Here is a 14444-nt window from a genome sequence, read left to right as displayed (position 1 = left end):
GTGTGACTGGATTATAAAGCCCACCATGTCTTTGCTTTGGGTGGACCAATATACTACGGTATATGTAACATGCCTTCATGTATCCAATGGTTAATGAAAGGGCAATTGTAAAACACAAATGTATATGTTGTTGCCACAGTGTATAAATAAATGTCAAATAATTCTCCTGCCTTCTAAACTATCCAGGAATGCTCCATTCCTGATTCAGGAACTGATTCAGTCATTGCTAGTCCACTACCTCCGAACTACAATTATGTATTTTAACCGCCCATCTGTTGTTGTACTCCTCCACCATGTCCTAAGCCAGGGATGGGGAACCTTTGGCCCTTCAGCTGTTGTTGAGCTGCAAGCTCTCCGGGCCCCCAGGACCTCATTAATATTGCATTTGATAGTCCTACCTTGCGTTCCCCCCCCCCCCCAGCATGTGTAATTTCCGTAAGAAATTAAACCTTTTTATCAACAAATATAAATAATTATATCCTATCCATTCAAGCTTCCATCTGTAGCTATTCCAGCACTCGCGTACTGATCACCTTGATATGTGGAATATTTCTGTACAATTCTGGATATTGCTATTGTGTGTAAATCCCTCTGTGTCTGCTGAGGTCCCAATCCTGCTGCCCTCAGGTCCCCGGGACTTATGAGAGTTTTCCATTCTCAGGGTGAACATTCTGCAGGCATGAAACATCCTGATCATTGTTATCCGTGTGAAAACAAAAGGTTACCTGTCTCTGTGACTTCCAGTAGCCTTTTGCTGAAATAAATGAAGTGTTCCAACAAATACAAGGTGCCTTCCATTGTGTTCTGCCCACGGTATTGTCTGCAGCCTCTTATAATTAGTGGGATGAGCAAGCGAGGAGATCAATGGACATTTCTAAAGAGATAATCTTTTTCATTTCTTTTGTTAGGCTGGGAAGATGACGAGTACTGCAGAGTCCATTTCCCAGCATTTATTCTTAATGAAAGACTGTTTATATTTTAACCATGGGTACCAAACCTTTGTAACATGTTTGTACAGGTGATCTTAATTGGATAGCATGTTAATTGGGTTGCCTGTTTAAAATATTAGTGGGAAAAAAAACTGCACGTTTTTTTGCACCCACCCCAGGATGTACTAACCTCCCCCCTCCCCCCTGACAGGAGAGTAAAAGCATGCATGGTATTACAAAGTCTTTTTTAAATATTGTCATTGACAATATTGACGAACACTCTCAATAATTTATTAAAAAACAATTATGCAAAGTGAAGGCGTTTCTATAGCATCCAATCAAATCTCACTGTCCTTTTCAAGGTTGTACCAGATAAGTGATTGCTGGAATCTGATTGGCTGCAATGGGTATCACTTTTGTAAACCTGCACTTTAGTTACTTTGCCCCAAGCCCTAACAGACGATTTCAGAAAAGTAGATGTTTTTGTTACATGAAAATCAATGTAGAGACAACTTATAATCAAGTAAAGCCATTGCGACAAAGAACCTCTTTCAGGTTGGGTTGTTGTTGATGCTCCTGTCGCAAATTAACGATTATCAGAACTATGCACAGGTACAGGACCCATTCTGTGCATGCACAAATGGACAGAAGCTGGCGGGCAATGATTGACAGCCTGATGCCAATTAGGGGGTGGCGCAAAATAGTGGGTGAAAATGGAGGTGTGTTTATGGGAAGGAAAGAGGTCAAGGCTTTCCATAGTTGGATGTCAGGATGGATGGATTGATTGTCAGGATTGAAGGATTCATTCTGTTCCTTTTGTAATTTGGTTCTGAGAAATTCCAACTAACTGATGACTGATTCCATCTTTAGTAGGAACAATCATGCTACCATTTAACAGACCAATTGTCTATAAAGCATATATTTATTTAAATTTGACTCTTTTGCAAAATTAATCTACTGTGTAGAAATCCACGCAGGACTGCAAACCGATATCTGTGTTATTATGTTTTAGGAGATTGTTCAGCAGCTCATAGAGAACAGTACAACTTTCAGAGACAAGACCGAATTTGCACAGGAGAAGTATATAAAGAAAAAGAAGAAAAAGTAAGTTATTCGAAGACCTTGTTGTTCCCGACTGGCGCAATAATCATGGGTCATTCCATGAACTGTATTGTTGCTGTTTGAGTATTTATTTTGTAACCTGTCTTTGCAGAAGCCAATAAGTGGCATAATGTATGCTGGGTGCAGGTGTCCGGTACATGATGGGCCTGGCATCCAGAACAGATCTGCCTGCAGCGGGTCCCGTATTCAACCTGCTGCCGCCATTGTCTTCTGTATGATATATTCAGATGTGGCACATCACATGGAAGGCTTTGCCACAGACAGTTGGTTTGGTACTTATATGTTAGTTGGGCGCCCACTATAGTTACTACACTCATACCCCCACTATCCATGTGGCATGGAGTTGATTTTATATAGTGTGGCGAGCCACCGTGCCCGAAGCGTAGCGAGCCCCAAGATCTTTATACCCCCCCTATCAAATGAACATATAACCATAAGTATTTGCTGATGCCCAGACTTTTATATGACTATAGGTTGTGGGATTCCGTGCAATATCCCCTTTTTACTTACCCATTCACACATGGCTTAAGATAAACCAGAGGACTCATCAGCTATGCTTCTGGGGTGTGCATGGGAAGGTCTACTGTGTCTACCTAGACAATCAATTGGTTGACTGACAAAAGATCCAACCGGTTGATATTGACAAACTGTCTACACAAGCAAAAGTTCAACATGAACTTATTATTTAAGGGGGGGGGGGGGTTTGTGTGTCTATGTCAACATTAACCCCCAATTGGTGTAGCGTTTCCCTCAGTCATGGTGCCTCACTGCGCTCGCAACACTTTGCCGTTCCCGATCAGAGTCCACATCAATGTTGAAAGAGTACAATTTTGTTTTTTAAAGTGTTGACCTTTTGCATATCAACGTTTTGGTGTCGATTTTGTGACTGTTGACATAGGTCTACATTGACTATCGACCGGATACTGTTTTCCTGTATGGCTCCTTGAGCATTTGGATTCTATAGGTCAGAGATTTATTCGACATGGATTTCCACCGCACGTTCATTCGCCCAAGTATGGATCATAAACGCATTAAATGTCAGACAGCCGAGGTGAACTTGTTCCGCTGCTTGTGTTTGTGCCCTGTGGGAAGAGACATTTTGTTGTAGTCCTCATCTAGGAGTTTTGTGGCAGTTTTGGAAGAGTATGTATGTATGTATGTATGTATGTATGAATGAAAGAGGTGATGATGGGTATAGCATAAATGACCAACAAAAACTACAGTTGTACAGATCACAGTAGCAGACACAACTTTTAACACATAACATGCTATTAAACTGAATTAGCATTCAGCACATGTAGCCTACGTCCATTTCAGGTTTGCATCCTCCGTCTTCTATGGTCTGTCGAGATGATTTCTTGCCTTTGTGTGCTGTGGGCTATGTCTGTACACGCCTGGCCTGTAATTTCCTGTTTCAGAAGTTAGATGCATGAAGCTGGGAGCCAGGCCGCTGCACTGTGGAACACAAAATAATTAAATGTAATCATGGTATTTTTATTCTGTTCCATTGAAACAGATTGGGCCGATAGTCCTCCCGCTGTGTACACTGTATGGGGGGTGTCCTATGCGAGGCTCCCCAACTATTTGCCATATGTAAAGGCACAAAATAATTTGTGGGGTTCATTTCAAAAGGATCCAGTTGTCATTTTAAGGCTTTATGCAGTGCTACAATTCATCAACCATTTAGTTTGGTAAAACCTCTTGGTCAGTGAGCTGAAGCTGCCATTTAGGTAGATTGTCTTAAGCTTGGTGCACACTAGGCAATGGTGCGTTCCAGTGGGGATCAGAACAATATACATTAGCCACATTGATCGCTGTGTACCCATGAGTACTCGCTCCTGCAGGTCGTTGTCTGGGTGGTCCTATCACGCATTCTGTATGCCCAATGGGATGACCCAGATAACAGAAAGTAGGAAACTACTGAGGAAGAGAGGGATCTAGGTGTCACTATTTCAGGGGACTTAAAGGCAGGTAGGCAATGTAACAAAGCAATGAAGAAGGCAAGTCAGATGCTTGGTTGCATAGGGAGAGGTATCAGCAGTAGAAAGAAAGAAGTAATAATGCCACTGTATAGGTCATTGGTACGACCTAATCTAGAGTATTGTGTTCAGTTCTGGAGGCCATATCTCCAGAAGGATATAAATACATTAGAGACTATACAAAGAAGGGCAACTAAAATGGTGCATGGCCTACATCACAAAACGTACCAGGAAAGACTAAAGGCCCATACACACTTGCCGATTTTCAGCTGAAAATCGGTCAAAATGGGTGTTTTGACCGATTTTTAGGTGAAAATCGCCTAGTGTGTATGGTGCAGAGATTATCCACTAGCGATGATGCGCGCTCCCGCATCTTCGCTATGAAAGTGGATAATCTGCTGGTAAAACCAGCATGTCTGGCGATAATGGCTTCTTTTGGAACCATCATCACTCAGTGTGTATGCGGTGAGTGATGAAGGCCCAAAGAAGAAATGCCGCTGGCCCGGCCTCCATCCCCCTGCTCCCTCCCTTTGTCCCCTTCCCTGCTGTTTCTAAGGTGCCACAGCAATTGCACCCTCTCCCCACTCCCTCCCTCTGACCTGCTCTCCCGTCCAAGTAGGCGCTGCTGCCCTCCCCGCTGCCTCCCCCAGTCCTAACTAACTCACCCGCCCTGCTCCTGCTCGCTTCGTCCGTCCACTGACAGTGCCGCTCCTTTAGAAGCGCTGCTGTGCTCCTACAAAGTGAGTACACTGCCACCAAGGTATTTTGCTGGTATTAACCAGCAAACCACTGCCCACCAATGTATTTATGTATTAATGCTGGTATTAACCAGCAAACCGCTGCCCACCAATGTATTTATGTGTTATGCTGGTATTAACCAGCAAACCGCTGCCCACCAATGTATTTATGTGTTATGCTGGTATTAACCAGCAAACCGCTGCACACCAATGTATTTATGTATTATGCTGGTATTAACCAGCAAACCGCTGCCCACCAATGTATTTATGTGTTATGCTGGTATTAACCAGCAAACCGCTGCCCACCAATGTATTTATGTATTAATGCTGGTATTAACCAGCAAACCGCTGCCCACCAATGTATTTATGTATTAATGCTGGTATTAACCAGCAAATCGCTGCCCACCAATGTATTTATGTATTAATGCTGGTATTAACCAGCAAACCACTGCTCACCAATGTATTTATGTATTAATGCTGGTATTAACCAGCAAACCACTGCTCACCAATGTAAAAAAAAAAATGAGCTGGTAATGTATACATCGCTGGCACAGGCCATTATAAGCCCTTTTCTGTTTGCATGTACTGGAGCACTTTACCCTTAAGAGGAATACATTGGATGCGGGCGGAAGTATAATTTTTGATTCCCCCTTATTGCACTTTATACTAGACCCACTCACCCTGGGTTTATTGGGCGCTGTTTGAAATTGGTATACCCCTCTTTTTCTACTATACGTTACTAGTGCCACTAGCCCTGGCCGGAGGTAGAGCCAGCATGGGTGGTGGTGGTGGCAGTGGCCGTAGCGGGGGGGAGAGAGTCACTGAGGCCTGGGGAGAGTCACTGAGGCCTGGAGCTGGAGTTGGGCCCTCCCTTGGCTGAATTATACGCCGCTGCCCCCAATAGTGTAATCATACCTCCTCCCTAGGGGGGGGGGGGGGCGCCGCCACTGTGTTTCGCCCTGAGCATTGGGTGGGTGATAGACGGGCTCCCGCAATCTGCTCATGCAGCAACTGGCTGGGGCCTGCGGGCCAGATATCCTTCCCTGCCGGGTGCCGATGGGGGTCGCCGCCTCTGGTGGTCATGCCAGGGGCCGAGCTGTGGGCCTGTGGCCGGGTCCCATACTGCGTCCTTAGCCGGGTCCCCTCCTCCTCGACACTTCTGTCTCCTTCCTCCACGGACCTCCTCAGTGGTCATGCGATGCGCTTGTCCAGGCCTGGTCACTGTGTCCTGTGCCAGGTCCTCTCCTCTGCCTTCTCCCCCTCCATCCTACTCCCGTTCACGGGGCGCCCTTTCTACGGGGACCGAGGATGGGAGCTCGCATGCGCGCGACCATCCCCGGCCCCCACCGGAAGTCCTTACCGGATGGACCAAATTGCTTCTTAACAGAAAGTGAAAGCAATTTTTGCAGGGGCACTGATTTGTTTCATTCTTGCTGGATATGGAGAGAATGAATTGTGCAAACATAGATTGGTGGTAGGAGCAGATAGGGACTGGGTGTGGGGTGCAGAGTTTCTATTTTATTTGCTACAGTATAGTAACCTATAAAAAATATTTCCTATATATTACATGCCTAATTAAATGGTAATTACTGTATTCTCAATGTTTTTGCCCAGATCGGGACCAGATACAATATCTTTGTAATCCTGCATCCGCCCTAACCTGGAATATTGTATTGTGTGTAGCTCTGTGAACGTCACACACACTATTGGGTGGCACTTTGCCGGTTGTGCGCCATTGTTTCACTATTGATCCCTTACTGGTCCAGCAGGAAATGAATAGATGAGTGGAACGGTTCCCCCGCTGGGTTTCTCCATCTCTCTGCCCCAGGAGTTTGTTTCTCCGTGAAACCTTCCTCATCAGCTTTCTCCGCTTTCCTATTTTAAGAAAAATGTATTCAGTAACTCAGTTCTGTGCAGTGACCCGTGACTCGCTTGTCTCTGTCGCTCGCAGATCTGGGTTATTGCAGAGCTACATTAAATTAGTAAAGAAGCAAAATATCCTTCAGCACTCCGTGGTCAGGAAGTAATAAGACTTGAAAGATCGCAGCGTAATTGCAAATGAATAAAGACAGACCTCTACCAATAAATGATAAGGGGTTGTCCTACTTAAACAAGGAGAGCTTTACATGTATATTCATTCATATTTTATTTTTATAATATTTATAAGCCTGTCAAAATGGCGAAAAACAACATAACCGTAATGCATACCTACCAGCTGTTCCGATTTTCACAGGACCGTGCAGATTTTTGGGGGATGATTCCGCCTGGAGCCGGCAGTGTCCCACGGTGGGAGGGGGGTGCAGTTGTAAGTTCCCCCTGCCTGGTGCTGCTCTGGGGTGAAAAGACGCTGTTCGCATGCACACAGTGTCTATTCATAAAGACAGAGGGGTTGAGGGCATGGCCATGAAAATGGGGGTGTGGCCTTGTGGGAGCATCTTGTGTTTAGGCCATGCCTCCTTGTTGCAAGGCCACGCCCTGAATACCGTCCCTCTGATGTTGGGAGGTATGGTAATGTCAGTACCGGCAACACTGAACGGAGCACTAGAATTATTCCATCAGACACGTCTAGTGGTCGCCACTTCAATTCCCCCGTTAGTGGTGAGGAGTAGCTTATTATTCTATAGGCGTGAGAGGTAACGTAACAGGAGATACACCAAAGTATCCCAAAAAAATGGTACTACAAGTACCAGCACTCCCTGAATGCCGTCAATCTCATACAGGTGTCGCAAAACAACATTCTCCTGAAATCTTAGGGAGACTGGATAATATTGATAGTCTTGGTCAGCCCACTCACCCGCATCCCATTCTGCTTTCTTGTGAAGTGGGCACAGTGGTGGCAAGGCTGTGATGTCCACGTAAAGTATGAACCAAGTCGACCTGTGACATTCAGCACCAAAAAAAACGTGAAAAACTCCTCTTGGCCATGTGACAGTTGCCCACGCTCCTGTCGCTCTAACGCTGGCATCTAACTTCTGTTACGGTCGATTTAAACACGGTAAACTATCTTAAGCGGGTCCGACTATGCGCGGTCGATCTCGACATGGTAGATCCGTCATCCAGATATGATTTTTTCTATGTACTTGCGCGTCGCTTATTTTGTTAATCTATATTTATTTTATGTTTGGGGATTTATTTTTATTTTTTACAGACTTTGTTGCGGATTTATAAGGAAATGGTTTTACCGGATAATTTATTGGTGACTTTCTAGTTTATGTGATAACATGATCTTCATATTACTCGAACACACACCAGTTAAATATTATATAACATTTAAGCATTTTTGTTTCAGTTGGCAATTCTTTATTATATGCTATATATAAAACTGCAGTAATGCTTTCTGTTATTTGTACACGTCTACATTTACAGGTATGAGGCAACCATCACAATCTTACGGCCTTCCACTCGGATTCTTTCTATGATGTACTACGCGAGGGAACCTGGAAAGATCTGGTAAGGGGGGGGGTGCTCATGGTGGAGTTTTTCCGAAATAACTGTTACAGTAATTGCTTCCAGTGGCGTAAACAATGCCAACACAGTCTGGTGGGGAGCCGGCGTTGCGCGGGGGACATGCCCTATGCAAATTCCAAGCGATCTGACTGTCCGCATGGAATCGCCTGAAAAATAACCCACCAAAAAGGGCCACTGCCTTGGTGGAGACTGATGCTATAGGATTTACTTGGACCTATTGGGTGAGATTTAATAGGATGAGAGATTCAGAAAGTGAGAGATGTGGTGAGAAATCTCCAGGTTTTTTTAAAGCGGCAATCATTTACACTGCCTGGTTTTGCCGTGTAAATGATTGCCGCTTTAAAAAAACTGGAGATTTCTCACCAAATCTCTCACTTTCTGAATCTCTCATCCTATTAAATCTCACCCCTAGCGTCTGTCTGTGAAGTGCAGCACATACAGCGCTGCCCAGAAGTGCTGGTTTCCAGGACCGCTGGTGCGCCAATGAGCATGATGCCCCCGGCAACAAGCATAAAGAAATTATATGGGATGAAGGGGAGGGGCTCCAGAAACGTTTTTGTCATGGGGCGCAACATTTTTATTTAGACCACTGATTGCTTTCTATTTCCATTTGCCTTTTATTTTTGGTAGTCATGATAAATCTGCCTTCCCATACGTTTATGGGTGTATTGGTCTATCATGGGGCTCTTGTTAAGAAGTAATTCGTGGGTTATGTCTTTTGCAATAGATGTAATATTGATTTGTTAAACAAATGAGGAGGCATAATAGTTAATTTTGAGGCCCCATAAATGAACAGCTTGTAATAGTTTTATAATAGCTCTATATCCTGACAGACCACCTGGTAAGGACGGAGTGCCGCTGTAAATATACAGTGGGGGCGGGGTGGGACAGAGCAGTGAAGGGGCGGGGTTAGGGTGGGTGGCGACTGGAGGGAGCGGAAAAGGGGTAAAACCATGCTGGGTCGTTTTACCAGCGTGATATCATTCACGTTGTCGCTTGTGTGCATGGAAGGCGCAGTCAGTTTGCAGTCTGCCGTAAGAGATGGCCGGATTGGGCCTTTTTAAAGCATTTCTGCTTTAACACATTGGGCCTCATTTAAAGGGGTATGGGTCATTGGGTCGACACAATTTAGATTGACATGCGTTGTGTCGATACCTGAAATAGCGCGACATGGCTAAGGTCGACAGGGTGCTTGTGTCGACAATGGGACACGTCGGCAGTCAAAAGGATCGACATGAGTTTTAGACCTTAGCCATGTCGAGCCTTTTGAGAGCTGGTTTCCCTGCAAAAATAACATACACAGCTCCACAGAACAGAACTGTCCATTGCAGCCGTTTCCGTATTAAATACCTTGTTCTGCGATATGTATTTACAGCTAACATCATTGCAATGTAATAAATATTGGCAGACATCGCCTACATTTCCCCAAACCCAAATAAAAACAAAAATGTAATTGTGCTTTTTCCTTCTGCAACAGAAGCATCTTGATTTTTCTCTTTGTGTCTCGCCAGCCAGCTCCGATATGATACATTGGCCCAGATGCTCACATTAGGAAATATTCGTGCAGGGAGTAAAGTGATCGTCATGGAAACGTGTGCCGGGCTAGTGTTGGGATCCGTTATGGAGCGCATGGGAGGTAAGACTGTAAAATTAGGCACGTTATCCAAGTACTTGCTGCAGCCACACAAATATATTTTGAACAGTCGTCTCTAGTTGAGGGGGTGGTTGAGGGACGACGCCGTTTTTGGCACAAGAGAGACTGCATGAGCAATAATGAGAACTCTCCAACTAGACGTCACGCACATCTTTCCCTCCTACACCCTGCCAGCCGTTCCCGCACCCATGTCACCGTAGGCCTATAGACTGTTAGAAAACATAGACTATTACTTTTTCTAATGCTTGTAGTAGTACTCCTTTCACAGCACTCTGTTTCCCTGCATTCCCATTGGTTCTCCCAAGTTGAATTTTGACTAAGCCAGCTATAGAATGCTTTTAGGTCAGGCATGTCCAAACCAGAGGCGTAGCTACCGTAAGGCAGCCACCGCGGCTGCTTGGGGTAGCAAGCGCCAGCGGGGCGCCCCCGGTGCCCGGGCACTCTGGTCAGACCCCCCCCCTTACCCCTCCGCATGCCGCCGCCACCGCATTCAGTCCGGCACCGCAGATAGCCTCCGGGCTCCGTCTCCTGCAGTAATGAAAAATGTCACGACAAAATGGCTGCCCCCTAATAGCAGACAGTTTTTACGGATGCTAGAGGAGGCCGCTGCCTCCTCTAACATCCCTAAAAAAACTGTCTGCTGTACGGGGGCAGCCATTTTGTCGTGTCATTTTTCATTACTGCAGGAGACGGAGCCCGGAGGCTATCTGCGGTGCCGGACTGAATGCGGGTCCGGCGGCGGCATGCGGAGGGGTAAGGTAATTTTTTGGTGGGGGGGGCGCCACAATATTAGTTACGCCTCTGGTCCAAACTATGGCCCTCCATCTGTTGTGAAACTACAAGTCCCATCATGCTTTGCCACAGTTTTGCTATTAGGCAATGCTAAACTATAGCAAGGCATGCTGGGATGTGTAGTTTCAAAACAGCTGGAGGGCCACAGAGTTTGGACATGCCTGTTTTAGGCTTTAGTATCGGATGCGATCAGCATCCCAGTGGTCAGGATGTCAGAGAGTATCAGGATGCTGATGCCGGAATACCAAAAGTATATGGGGCGGACTAGTTTGCGGCCTGGGAGGAGTGGGGGAGAGGTAGGTGTAGGCACTTACAAGGGAGGGTTAGGCTCTGGGAGGGGGGGGGGTTAATCTTGGTAGGGGTGTATTGGCATAATGGTTAGGCTGGGTTAGGCTGCACGGAGTGAGGGGTTACACTGCTGCAAGGTAGGGGAAGAGGGTTAGGTTACTAACAGCCCCTGTTGGGATTCTCCATATTGGGGTGCAGGGGGTTGGTCCTTTGGCCACCGGCATTCTGACCTTTAGTCACATATGGGTGCAACTAGAGCCACCAGGCTGTTCAAGGCCGGCGAGTGCTCTCATTATACCCATGTATAGTTACTGGATAAACCTATGGCTACTTTCTGCCCTTATCCTGACACTGATACTCCCACCTCCTTCCATCCCCGGGGCCAGCCTTGCACAGTACCCACAGCTTGGATCACCGTTGCTGTTTGGACTCTACATATGAATACTGTATGATAGTCATCTACCGTCATTGCGTGACATTAATACATTATTACCTAAGCTTTTTCCTGCAATTATTACTGACAATAGGGGTTAGGGCTACCGTTCCCTCATTGAGTATTGATGATGCTCACACCAGTGACGTCCTTTCATTGACTCATCTTTTCCGATCCCTATTGTACGGGGCACAACAGAAATTCATACGACATTAGTCTCGGATTTAATTAGCTATTCATCAGCACAGGGAATACAATACCTGGGAAAGGTTTTAAAAGCTCTCCGAAAAAAAGTGTAATCCTAATTTAGCTAAGCCACTACAGAGACCGGCAGGATGTGCTGACCCGCTACTTTCTAAAGGGTAATTAATTTTTCACACGGTTTAACATTTTCAGTGCACCGTGATGTAAGATAAGTGCAGAAAGTGTCACATGTTGACATACGGAGACCAGAAGAACACCCTAGGGCAGGGGTGGCCAAACCTGTCCTCAAGATCTACCAATGGTGCATGTTTTCCAGGCAACCTGTGGATCTATAGTAGAAATGAATGCAGCAGGTTTGAAAATGTGACAGTTAGTAATGACTACAGCTGTGCACCAGCTAGGTGATCTGGGTCATGTGACCGTTAGTAATGACTACAGCTGTGCACCAGCTAGGTGATCTGGGTCATGTGACCGTTAGTAATGACTACAGCTGTGCACCAGCTAGGTGATCTGGGTCATGTGACCGTTAGTAATGACTACAGCTGTGCAGCAGCTAGGTAACCTGGAAAACGTGGACCGTTAGTAGATCTCGAGGATCGGTTTGGCCACCCCTGCCCTAGGGCGTTCAGGTGGACCTTAACATTTTTCCTTGACATGTTCCTTAGGGGGGGGTGAACTCTACAATCTCCAGAGGACTGGGATGTATTGGCTTGTATCTGTCCTCCTGTGACTTGTATGTTTTCTCTTTCTTGTGTTTTTTTCCCCCTGTGCTTTTCACCAATAAATATAGAAATACAGGTTGAGAATCCCTTGTCCGAAAGGCTTTTTTTAATTTTTAATACACTCACCTGGTCCCCCGGCATCCACGGTGTCCCCTGGCATCCACAGTGACAATCGGATCAGTCTTCAGCGGCATCCCCAGACCCAAGGATGCATTGCGTGGTGGCGCTAGTGACGTCACCGGCGCAGCCGCGCATGCATCCTTGGGACCGGGGAGGCTGCTGAAGACACCAGGGGACGAGGTGAGAATAAGTCGCGGTGAGGGGGGAAAAATCCAGAAATATTTGGTCTTTGGAAATCCGGATAAGGGATACTTAACATGTATGTATGTATGTATGCGATAACTGGGTACTTGCTCTGGTGCCTCCTTGTGAGGGCTGGTGACCATCCAGATATAGCAGAATGGAAAAAGTGGCACTTAGAGACTTGCAGGTAGGTGAATCAAGTGGATACTTTTAATCCAGTGAAATCTACGTTTCGGGGTTCGGCAACCCCTTCTTCAGGATTACAGTGTAATCCAGAAGAAGGGGTCACGAACCCCCAAACGTAGATTTCACTGGATTAAAAATATCCACTTGATTCACCTACCTGCAAGTCTCGGAGTTGCCTGATGCTACGCCGGAGCAAATGAATGAAAGTTATGTGGCAGTTGCAAGCCGTGTTTGGTGGTTTGTTTATCCCATCTGGTAACATAGGAGCCTTTGTAATGCGTTTTATTTCTTCCCAATACTGCATAGTTTTATTCCTGAATAGCACATTAGCACATTACAATATTTAGTGTAAGCTGATAAGGATGTATGTAGCATGTTGCCCCTTTATTGGAGTTTGAATATTCTCCCCTTGCTTGAGTGGGTTTGCCCCTGGGTACTCCGGTATCCTCCCACAATCTACAAATATGCTGGTAGGTTAATTCACTCCAGACAGAAGTAAGCCTTCGTTTTTAAGTAGGTGTGAACATGGGCAGACTGGATGGGCCAAGTGGTTATCTGCCGTCACACTCTATGTTTAGTTATAAGAGACCAGTGGAAGCAATAATGAATATTTAGCATGCATTCATTTATACATATATGCAACAGTATGTAAATGTAATCAGTTTTCATATTTAATGTAAAACATTCAGTTTGGGGAACATATTAAATATCTTCAAATTAAATCACCTGATTATCTCTCTCTCTCACCAACACACGACTAGCAAATTTTTGTAAAATCTGTGATTTTTTTTTTTATTTTTTTTTACCCGCTTTCATTATCTGTATTAATGTTAGGTCTATGTCTATATTTATGTTATGGGGTATTTTACTAAACCTTGGAGTGGGATCAAGTGAATGGAGATGAAATATCTGCCAATTGGGCAGGGTTTAAAAAATCGCCAGGAGCTGTTGGGTTGGTCAGTCATCGCCGTGCACTTGTTCCCTCTCCAATGCTTTGTACATAGACCCCTTTATATTTTTGGCACCACTGTCATTGCTTTTATCTAAGCGATCCATGATCAGGTCTTTTAGGGTCTCAATCATCATACTATTTGCCTGTGCCAAATATTAAATATCCCCCGAATGTATGAAGGAGAGACCGCAACAGATGTCTCCAATACTCGCTGCGGTCCCTCCATTCCTGCCCACAGCTGTATGCTCCATAGGTTTCTATGGGGGGTGCGGCCTTCTGAATAACCTATAGCTTTAACAGGAAGCATTCCCAATATTGGTCCCCACAGCTACCACTTCTAAAAAATGGCGGTATCCTATAGGCTACAAATGACTTTCCAGGCAGAAGTAGCTGCTATGCATAGCAGTCTGGCTGCTCGCGCATGTGCAGACCACCCAGCAGCTCACTGAGCACATCACAGGGGGGAGGAGCTCCTGTCCCACCGGTGCTGATTATTACATTCAGGTTATAGGATCTCATATTGATTATCCAAATCATATTGACTATGAGATCATTGATGAATGGGCCCCCACATCTCTGATCAGTGTCATACAGGCCACTACTTTGGGGGTACTGCTGTGGATTATTTCCAGTTTATGTATTGTTTATGGCTTTTTGGAGATGGCCGGCAAAGTG

At 45.4% G+C, this 14444-nt stretch overlaps 1 protein-coding gene and 1 long non-coding RNA gene across 3 annotated transcripts in view; one reads left to right on the top strand and one right to left on the bottom strand.

The window, feature by feature from the left end:
• Positions 1–14444, top strand: part of TRMT6 (tRNA methyltransferase 6 non-catalytic subunit) — a 58689-nt gene that overhangs the window by 25258 nt on the left and 18987 nt on the right. The window contains exons 4-6 of the mRNA XM_083175622.1: positions 1942–2033; positions 8134–8217; positions 9747–9871. Coding sequence (XP_083031748.1) covers positions 1942–2033; positions 8134–8217; positions 9747–9871 — 301 coding nt within the window. The remainder of the gene's footprint in view (positions 1–1941; positions 2034–8133; positions 8218–9746; positions 9872–14444) is intronic.
• The window catches only part of LOC146063342 (uncharacterized), a 28484-nt gene continuing 17256 nt past the window's right edge, over positions 3217–14444 (bottom strand). The window contains exons 2-4 of one of the 2 annotated variants that reach the window (XR_014471570.1): positions 11463–11579; positions 6428–6642; positions 3217–3506 (exon numbers count right to left, since the gene is read on the bottom strand). This is a non-coding gene — a long non-coding RNA (uncharacterized LOC146063342). The remainder of the gene's footprint in view (positions 3507–6427; positions 6643–11462; positions 11580–14444) is intronic. The other variant, XR_014471571.1, reaches the window with a different exon arrangement.

This window comes from Crinia signifera, chromosome 3, assembly GCF_055691185.1.
Source record: "Crinia signifera chromosome 3, ASM5569118v1, whole genome shotgun sequence".
NCBI lineage: Eukaryota > Metazoa > Chordata > Amphibia > Anura > Myobatrachidae > Crinia > Crinia signifera.
This window is presented reverse-complemented; position numbering and strand designations above follow the sequence as displayed.